This window comes from Lithobates pipiens, unplaced genomic scaffold (genome assembly GCF_037356315.1).
Source record: "Lithobates pipiens isolate NorthernLeopardFrog02 unplaced genomic scaffold, aLitPip1_a1.2 Scaffold_25, whole genome shotgun sequence".
Taxonomy (NCBI): domain Eukaryota; kingdom Metazoa; phylum Chordata; class Amphibia; order Anura; family Ranidae; genus Lithobates; species Lithobates pipiens.
Window position 1 is genome coordinate 90811767 of NW_027507787.1, and position 9902 is coordinate 90821668.

Here is a 9902-nt window from a genome sequence, read left to right on the forward strand (position 1 = left end):
TCTGCGGGTGATAGACGGACGTCCGTAACTGCTTAATTTGGAACAGTTTGCACAGGTCCGCCATCACCTTTGACATAAAAGGGGTGCCCTGGTCTGTTAATATCTCTTTAGGAAAACCAGTTCGCGAAAACATCTGAAATAGTTCTCGGGCAATGGCTTTAGAGGAAGTTTTCCTCAAAGGAACTGCTTCTGGGTACCTGGTTGCATAGTCTAGGATGACTAATATATACTGGTGCCCTCTTGCCGATTTTACCAGGGGTCCCACGAGATCCATAGTGATCCGTTGGAATGGAACCTCAATAATTGGCAAGGGTACCAGAGGGCTTCTATAGTGGGGCACTGGGGCAGTTAACTGTCAAACGGGACAAGATGCACAATATCTTTTAACCTCAACTTTCACCCCTGGCCAGTAAAACCGGTCAGTTATCCTGGCCTCTGTTTTCTCTGCCCCCAAGTGTCCTCCCAGTGCGTCGTTGTGGGCTAGATCGAGTAGCATCCGCCTATATTGTTGGGGAACCAGCAACTGCTCTATAGTTTCCCCACGGCTTTCAGCCACTCGATAAAGCAAGTCCCCCTTTAAGGCAAAATGAGGAAACCTCTGGTCTGCTCCTGGCATTTGTGAGACCCCATCCACAACAGAAACCTGCTCTCGGGCATTGACCAAGGTAGGATCCCGCAGCTGGGTGGTGCCGAACGCACCCCTGGGTACATCTAGATCTGGGTGTACTGGCCTTGAGGATGTTTCCCCTTCACTTTCCTCAACCAGGGACTGCAATGGGGAGAGGTCCTCGTCATCCTCCCCCAGCATAACCTGTAACGGGAAGTCTTCCCCCCCCCCTCAGAGTTTAACTCGGTTTTGCAACCTGAAACAGACACATCCTTCAACTTAACATTCTCTACAGTATCTTTATCAATAATAGGTATCTCTGTATCAGTGGGGTGGGTTGTGGGGGTTTCAGGCCCATGTTCCTCAGACTCTCCTGGCTGTCCTGGCAGCCCCATCTGTACCTGGCTCCACAGTTCGAAAAATAGTGGACAGTCCCGCCCCACTATAATGTCATGTATTAGACTTCTCACTACCCCGACCTCTTGGGTCACTGAGATATGGCCATAGGACACAGTCACTGAAACCATGGGGTATTCCTTGGTGTCCCCATGGATGCACACTACCCGTAGGGTTTTCCTTACAGGGCCAAGTCTCCCAATCACCCTGGCATGTACCAATGTTACCATGCTACCAGAGTCCAGTAGCGCCCTGGCAGGAAGGTGGTTCACCCACACTTCACACTCGAACTGTCCTGCGATTGGATCCAGGTGAGTGGTGCAGACTCTTTGCACGTAGAAGGAGCTTCTCCAACCAATTCCGCGGTCCATAGGCTCCTCCTGAAGTGGACATTGCGCCCGCGTATGTCCCCAGGACCGACATTGCCAACACTGTAGGTCTCCTGTTCTTGGGACAGGAACCACCCTTCGAGGTTCTGTAGCAGATGATGCGGTTCTGTGGATCCCAGCGTCTGGCAGGGCTTCTCTCCTAGGCGCTATGGCTGGTCTGGTTGGCCTTGGTGTGGGTTCCCTACGCCTGGCAGGCCCAAGCAGGTCCTCCACCACGGTGTACCTTTCCACCAACTCCACCAGCTGGTCAGCGGTTGCGGGGTCTCCATGGCTTACCCAGCACTGTAGGTCATCTGGCAGGGACCGCAGGTACCAGTCCATTACTATTCGTTCCACCATCTGTGGGCCTGACAGTTTTTCTGGCTGCAGCCATTTTTTAACCACCTCTGAGCCTGGACAGCTGTGGTCACTCCTAGGCGGGCCAGGATCTCTGCCTTCAGACGTTCATAGTCGCTAATATGTTCTGCTGGGAGGTCAAAATAGGCCTTTTGCGGGTCACCGGTGAGGAAAGGGGAGATAATACCGGCCCATTGGTCACAGGGCCACCCCTCTCTCTCCGCTATCCTCTCAAAGGTGGTGAGAAAGGCCTCTACATCATCGCTGGGCGTTAATTTTTGTAAAAAATGGCTGGCCCTCACAGACACCTGGTTGCCAGCGGCAACAGCCACTTGTTCACATCCCTGAGCCAGCCACTGTACTGCCTCCTGCAAGGCAGCCACCTGTGCTTGAGTGGACTCCTGCTGAGCAGTAAACTGGGCGGCTAGCAGCCGTGTGCTTTCCTGCTGCTGAGCCATCGCTTCCTCATGGCGACGGTTTGCGTCTGCTAAAGCTTGCTGCTGGGTCATGGTAGCTTGCTGCTGGGTCACGGTGGCTTGTGCCAAAGCCCTGATGACCTCCTCCATGTCTTTGCCTGCTGCTTGCAGCGTCTGGGCTGGCTTCACCCAAGACATGCAATTTGTACACAGTCTCTTTTAAATGTCAGTTTTTTAAACGTTTTTTGCGGCTGCAAATGCACTTTTGCCAGCATTCTCCACCAGTTGTGAAGTTTGGGGATACTAGCTCCGCGGGATTAAGTGCATAAACCGTTGTCAGGTGAAACCAAAATAGATTTATTTATAATTAAATCAAAAATAAAGCTTTTCTTCAGCATGTAAAAACTGTAAATTAAAGTCTGCTTATCTTCAGCACAAAATAATACAAAAAGAAAAGCACCTACAGTTCTGTAGATAGGTCTTCACCAAAAAGAGTCCTTGCAGAGGTTTTTTTGCAGCCTCCAAAACAGCAAACAGCAAATATAACAACACAGCCAGCCAGCTCCTCAGACAGGTGTTCATCTCCTTCTCCTCCTCACCACCACCACCTCTCTGTCCACTTCCTGTCTTATGGGCTGTCTGTCTTCCTGGAGGCCGTTAACCCCCTGTGGGCCAAATCCCTGTGGTCAGGGAGGGAGGCTCTTTCCCACCCAAATGTCACTTTAGAGCCTCCCAAATTCCGGGTCCCAACTATCTCTCTTAAAAATATAGAGAGGACCGCGAATCAGTCTTCTCCCGAAAACTATACCCGGAATCCATCACCCATTTTTTGGGTGACCCCCTGAGGCCTACCATGATTCCTTTAAAGGGACCACATCCCAAATATAGGCGCCACATAGTACCCGTCCAGGACCCAACCTTGGCGTCCTGTACAATATGAATGCCAGTATTTACATGTAAACACGGGTCTGCAGGTGAGTCAACTGTACACAACAATAGGGCATAGCTGGGCAGCATTAGTAGCAGCACAGGACTAAAACTTCAAGGGACGAGGGAATGTAAACTGTGATAGTTGGCAAGTATGATGCAGCTGCTTTGGGCCCCACAACAATAACAGGGCCCAGGGCAGCTGCCCCTTTTGCCCTGCCTTAAAGACGGCCCTGGTAAAGGGCCAATCCCAGCGGCCCTTTACCACGTGATCGCTCTGTCCAGCAGATCCAGAGTGATCGCTGCCACTGACCTGTTAGTTTAACTTCTCAAGTTGGGAAGATACTGGAGGGATTAATAAAAGACCACATAGACGAGTTCTTGCAGGAAAAAAATATTTTAAGCAACAGACAGCATGGATTCATGAAAGACAGAAGTTGTCAGACAAACCTGATTTCTTTTTATGAGGTGGTAAGTAAAACCTTGGACAGAGGGGTAGCGGTGGACGTGGTATACTCGGATTTTGCAAAAGTGTTCGATACAGTTCCGCACACACGGCTCATGTGTAAGGTAAAGTCTACAGGTTTGGAAATAACAGTTTGTAAATGGATAGAAAACTGGCTAAAAGACAGAATTCAGAGAGTAGTGGTTAATGTTTCTTACTCTGAATGGTCTAATGTTATCAGTGGTGTACCCCAAGATTCAGTGCTGGGACCCTTACTTTTTAATATCTTTATAAATGATATTGGGTCTGGGATCAAAAGTAACATTTCCGTCTTTGCAGATGACACCAAGCTATGCAGTGAAATAACATCCTTACAGGATGTCTCCAATTTACAAGCCGACCTCAATAATCTGTCTAATTGGGCGACTATGTGGCAGATGAGGTTTAATGTTGAGTGAGAAATGTAAAGTTATGCATTTGGGGGCTAAGAATATGCATGCATCATACATGCTAGGCCCCTTTCACACGGGACGGATCAGTAATGATCCGCCCCGTGATGATCCGCTTGCTCAGCGGGGATCGCTCCGTTTGTCCCCACTGAGCAGGCGGATAACAGGGCGGTCTCGGCACAATCTGCAGGGACCGCCCTGTCAGCTCTCCGTTCTCCTCTATGGGGGATCGGATGAACACGGACCGTCTGTCCGTGTTCATCCGATTCGCTCTGCAGACGGAAAGAAAAATAGGTTTTTCCTCTGTCTGCAGAATCGGACAATAGCGGAGGCGGACGATATCGGGTGTCTGCGGATGTTCATCCGCAGACACCAGCTATCCCATAGGAATGCATGTATGTCTGTATTTCATCCGCAAACGGATGGATGAAATATGGACATATGGTCCGCATGTGTGAAAGGGGCCCTAGGGGGAGTACAACTGGGGAATCCATAGTGGAGAAGGATCTGGGGGTTTTGGTAGATCATAAGCTCAATAATAGCATGCAATGCCAAGCTGCGGTTTCCAAAGCGAGCAAAGTCCTTTCCTGTATTAAGAGAGGTATCATTTTGCCCCTGTTCAAATCATTAGTAAGACCTCATCTGGAATATGCAGTTCAGTTTTGGGCACCAGTTCTCAAAAAGGATATCGGGGAACTGGAGAAAGTGCAGAGAAGGGCAACTAAACTGATAAGAGGCATGGAGGAACTCAGCTATGAGGAAAGATTAGAGGAACTGAATTTATTCACTCTTGATAAGAGGAGATTAAAGGGGGATATGATCAACATGTACAAATATATAAGGGGTTCATGTAGTGAACTTGGTGTTAAGTTATTCACTTTACAGTCAACAAAGAGGACAAGGGGGTACTCTTTACGTCTAGTGGAAAAGAGATTTCATCTCCAAATACGGAAAGGTTTCTTCACAGTAAGAGCTGTGAAAGTGTGGAATAGACTCCCTGCAGAGGTGGTTCTGGCCAGCTCAGTGGATTGCTTTAACCACTTAAGGACCGCCGTATTGCCATTGTACGTCATTACAATGGCACAGGCAGGCACAAGCACGTACATGTACGTGCCTGCCTTCCAGCGGGTGGGGGGTCCGATCGGACCCCCTCCCGCTGGATACGGCGGTCCGGTTCGCTGCAGGAGCGATCCGTGATGAGGGGATGGCCATTGGTTTCTGGCCATCCCCTCTCGATCGCTCCTGGCCAATGACAAGCTTCCTCCCACTGTGTATTGTATACACAGGAAGGAGGAAGTGATGTCATTCTCCTCGGGGCGGTCTTTTTGACCGGACTACGAGGAGAAGACAAAAAGTAAGTGCACCAAAACACTACACTAACACATAGGTACACATAGGTACACAAACCCCCCCGATCGCCCCCCGATCCCCCCCGCCCCCCCTCCCCCCCAGTCACAGTGTCACTGATTGCATTGATCATTTATTTACTGATCACTGCATTCAGTGTCAGTTGTAAAAGTAAAAACTGTCAGGGCAGTTAGTGTTAGGTCCAGGGTAGCCCCCTATCACCCCCCAATAAAGGTTTAACCCCCTGATTGCCCCTAGAGTTAACCCTTTCACCCCCTTTTGCCAGTATCACTAAGCGATCATTTTTCTGATCGCTGCATTAGTGTCGCTATTGTCGCTAGGTAGCTAGTTATTTTTTTAGGTTCACCGCCAGGTTTTTATAGCGCTAGGTACCCCGATATACTACCCAATAATGGTTTTAACCCCCTGATTGCCCCTAGTTAACCCTTTCACCCCCTTTTGCCAGTGTCACTAAGCGATCATTTTTCTGATCGCTGCATTAGTGTCGCTAGTGTCGCTAGGTAGCTAGTTATTTTTTTAGGTTCACCGCCAGGTTTTTATAGCGCTAGGTACCCCGATTTACTATCCAATAATGGTTTTAACCCCCTGATTGCCCCTAGTTAACCCTTTCACCCCCTTTTGCCAGTGTCACTAAGCGATCATTTTTCTGATCGCTGCATTAGTGTCGCTATTGTCGCTAGGTAGCTAGTTATTTTTTTAGGTTCACCGCCAGGTTTTTATAGCGCTAGGTACCCCGATATACTACCCAATAATGGTTTTAACCCCCTGATTGCCCCTAGTTAACCCTTTCACCCCCTTTTGCCAGTGTCACTAAGCGATCATTTTTCTGATCGCTGCATTAGTGTCGCTAGTGTCGCTAGGTAGCTAGTTATTTTTTTAGGTTCACCGCCAGGTTTTTATAGCGCTAGGTACCCCGATATACTACCCAATAATGGTTTTAACCCCCTGATTGCCCCTAGTTAACCCTTTTACCAGCGATTACAGTATAAGTGTCACTGGTGACGCTGGTTAGCCAGTTAGTTATTTAGGTTCCCCGTCAGGTTTTTATATAGCGCCAGGGACCCCCATATACTACCTAATAAAAATTTGAACCCCCTGATTGCCCCTAGTTAACCCTTTCACCAGTGATCACCGTATAAGTGTTACGGGTGACTCTGGTTAGTTTGCTTTTTATAGCATCAGGGCACCCACCATTTATTACCCAATAAAGGTTTAACCCCCTGATCACCCGGCGGGTGATATCAATTAGGTTTTAGGGTCAGGGTCTGCGTCGCCCCAGGCAGCGCTAGGTTAGTGCCAGTACTACTAACACCCACACGCAAAGCATAAACCTCCTGTAGTGGTATAGAATCTGAACAGATCAATATCTGATCTGATCAGATCTATACTAGCGTCCCCAGCAGTTTAGGGTTAAAAAAAAACGCATTGTTAGCGGGATCAGCCCAGATACCTGCTGGCACCTGCATTTTGCCCCTCTGCCCAGCCCACCCAAGGGCAGTATCGATCGATCACTGTCACTTACAAAACACTAAACATATAACTGCAGCGATCGCAGAGTCAGGCCTGATCCCTGCGATCGCTAAGTTTTTTTTGGTAGCATTTTATATTTAAATCTGGAAGGCAGTGCTTGGTTTTCGGGGTCCCGTACGTGGCTAGGCTCCCAAAAAGCCCCCACATGTGGTATCCCCGTACTCGGGAGAAGCAGCAGAATTTATTTTGGGGTGTAATTTGACGTATGCCCATAGCATGTGTGAGCAATATATAATTTAGTGACAACTTTGTGCAAAAAAAAAAAAAAATTAAAATTCCTGCAACTTGTGGCAAAATATAAAATATTTCATGGACTCAACATGCCTCTCAGTAAATAGCTTGGGGTGTCTACTTTCCAAAATGGGGTAATTTAGGGGGGTTTTGTGCTATTTTGGCATTTTATGGCCTTCGAAACTGTGATAGGTAGTGAGGAGTGAAATAAAAAATTTGCACCCTTATGCCGCGTACACACGATCAAACAAGCGGGTGGAAAAGTCCGGCAAACTCAAGTCTGCCAAACAATCCGCATTTCGGCGGACAATCTGGCCGTGTGTATGCCAGTCCGCCGTACTTTTGAAATGAACGGACTTTTCCCGCCCGGAGAAAAGTCCGCTCATTTCGAGCGGGTCTCCAAGTATGCGGGGCCCACGAAGGAGACGTCGCTGGCCCCGCTGCCTGGTATGGACTTAAAGGGGAACCCCAACGCCGAATAAAATCGGCGTGGGGGTCCCCCCAAAGTCCACATCAGACCCTTGTCCGAGCACGCTACCCGGCCGGCCAGGAAAGGAGGGGCGAGCGCCCCCCCTCCTGAGCCGTACCAGGCAGCGTGCCCTCAACATGGGGGGTGCCTTGGGGAAGGGGGGGCCGCGCGGCCCCCCACCCCAAAACACCTTATCCCCATGTTGATGAGGACAAGGGCCTCTTCCCGACAACCCTGGCCGTTGGTTGTCGGGGTCTGCGGGCGGGGGGCTTATCGGAATCCAGGAGCCCCCTTTAATAAGGGGGCCCCCGGATAACCAGCCCCCCACCCTATGTGAATGAGTATGGAGTACAATGTACCCCTACCCATTCACCTGTAAAATAAAGTACAAAAAAAACACAACACAAGATAAAATAATTTATTGCACAGCTCCGGGGGTCTTCCGTCTTCGGGGGTCTTCTCGCCGGACTCCTCCGCTATCTTCTTGTAGCTCTTTTACTAGCGGAGGAGCCTGGCATTCTTCTTCGTCGCCACGGCCTCTTCTTCCGACTTCGGGGGTCTTGTCCCCCTCTTCGGTTCTTCTGCCGGGCCACCGCGCCTTCTTATAGCTCTTTTACAGGCGGTGGCCCGGTCTTCTGTCGCCGCCGCCGCCGCCGCCGCCACCTTCCGTTCTTCTTCTTCTTCTCCTGGAGATGTTGACTCGACGTTCTCTCCGGCCGCAATGCCAGGGACGCGCTGCGCTGTGACTTATATAAGGACAAGGGGCAGTGTCACATGGGTTGATGTCACATGGGTTGGTGTCACATGGTGACCCCACCCCCTTACGATGTCAGAGTCCCGGAGGATGCTGGGACTGTCGCCATGTGACATCAACCCATGTGACCAACCCATGTGACATCAACCCATGTGACACCGCCCCTTGTCCCTATATGAGTCACAGCGCATCGCGTCCCTGGCATTGCGGCCGGAGAGAACGTCGAGTCAACATCTCCAGGAGAAGAAGAAGAAGAAGAAGAAGAAGGTAAACTATTCAACATGGAGACAGCAGTCAATAAGCTGGAGGCTCTGTTCCAAAAAGCTGAATCTGACTTGGACTACATTGAACAAAAGCTTGAGTTTGAAATACGGAAGAGCCTACCAGATGAGTCTGCAGCTCAGGAAAATCCTACAAAGTTGTTGGAGCAGTTATCCGGTGTGAAGTCCCGATTTAAGAATTTATCTGCACAATTGGACAAGATTGCAACCGACCAACAGAAATCTGTAGAGAGCATTCAGCAAACTATAACAAATACACTGAAAATTGTGCAGCATTTGCAACAGCAAACAGATTCACAGGTACCATCTTTGTCTGAGGAAGAACTTCAAGCTCTCCAACAATTTGAATCTCTAGCACTAAAGGGCATTAACTTACAGTCAATAAGTACTACAAGAAATGCTACAGACCCCTGAAGATCTGATCTCGACATCATTTCAAAGAAATTATTCTCTTGTGGACACTAAATTCCAGAGTGACCGCTCGATGCATGGGAAAAAAATCTGCAAGTGATATGCTGGTGCCATCAGCTTTTTTTTTTTTTTTTTTTTCAAATTTCAACATGCTGGTTCTGAAGCGTAACTCAAAGCAAGGAATGTTTTTTTTCTTGTGACTTGAACGTGTATTTGTTCATTCTACTGCACCTTGTCAGTGTGCACCTTGCCAGTGTGCACCTTGCTTGCTGCAGCCCAGCTTTTTTTGGGGCCACACTCCTACTTTTGCAATCTTTCCAAGCGAGTTCTTTCATAAGGAAAATGACTTTATTACACAGGAACACTGTGCTGCAGTTGTGTATTAAAACTGAATAATACAGGATTCACTATGGTATTCAGCTATCCCTGAAAAGAGGTGCAGGGTTACATATGTTAACAAACTGCCATGTACATAAATAAATTAAATGCTACCCTGTAAAAAAAAAAAAAAAAAAAAAAAAAAGAAGAAGAAGAAGAAGAACGGAAGGCGGCGGCGGCGGCGACAGAAGACCGGGCCACCGCCTGTAAAAGAGCTATAAGAAGGCGCGGTGGCCCGGCAGAAGAACCTAAGAGGGGGACAAGACCCCCGAAGTCGGAAGAAGAGGCCGCGGCGACGAAGAAGAATGCCGGGCTCCTCCGCTAGTAAAAGAGCTACAAGAAGATAGCGGAGGAGTCCGGCGAGAAGACCCCCGAAGACGGAAGACCCCCAGAGCTGTGCAATAAATTATTTTATCTTGTGTTGTGTTTTTTTTGTACTTTATTTTACAGGTGAATGGGTAGGGGTACATTGTACCCCATACTCATTCACATAGGGTGGGGGGCCGGTTATCAGG

General features: G+C 48.9%; 1 protein-coding gene across 1 annotated transcript; it reads left to right on the top strand.

Annotated features, from left to right (window-relative positions):
• Window positions 1-8598: 8598 nt before the first annotated feature.
• LOC143929770 (SKA complex subunit 2-like) lies at window positions 8599-9012 on the top strand. Its single transcript, XM_077453747.1, has one exon. It carries the CDS (start codon window positions 8599-8601, stop codon window positions 9010-9012), a length of 414 nt encoding a protein of 137 aa, XP_077309873.1.
• The last annotated feature ends 890 nt before the right edge of the window (window positions 9013-9902 follow it).

Bases quoted from the DNA above. Each gene is read 5' to 3' on its own strand.
- LOC143929770 (XM_077453747.1), top strand. From the start codon at position 8,599: ATGGAGACAGCAGTCAATAAGCTGGAGGCTCTGTTCCAAAAAGCTGAA.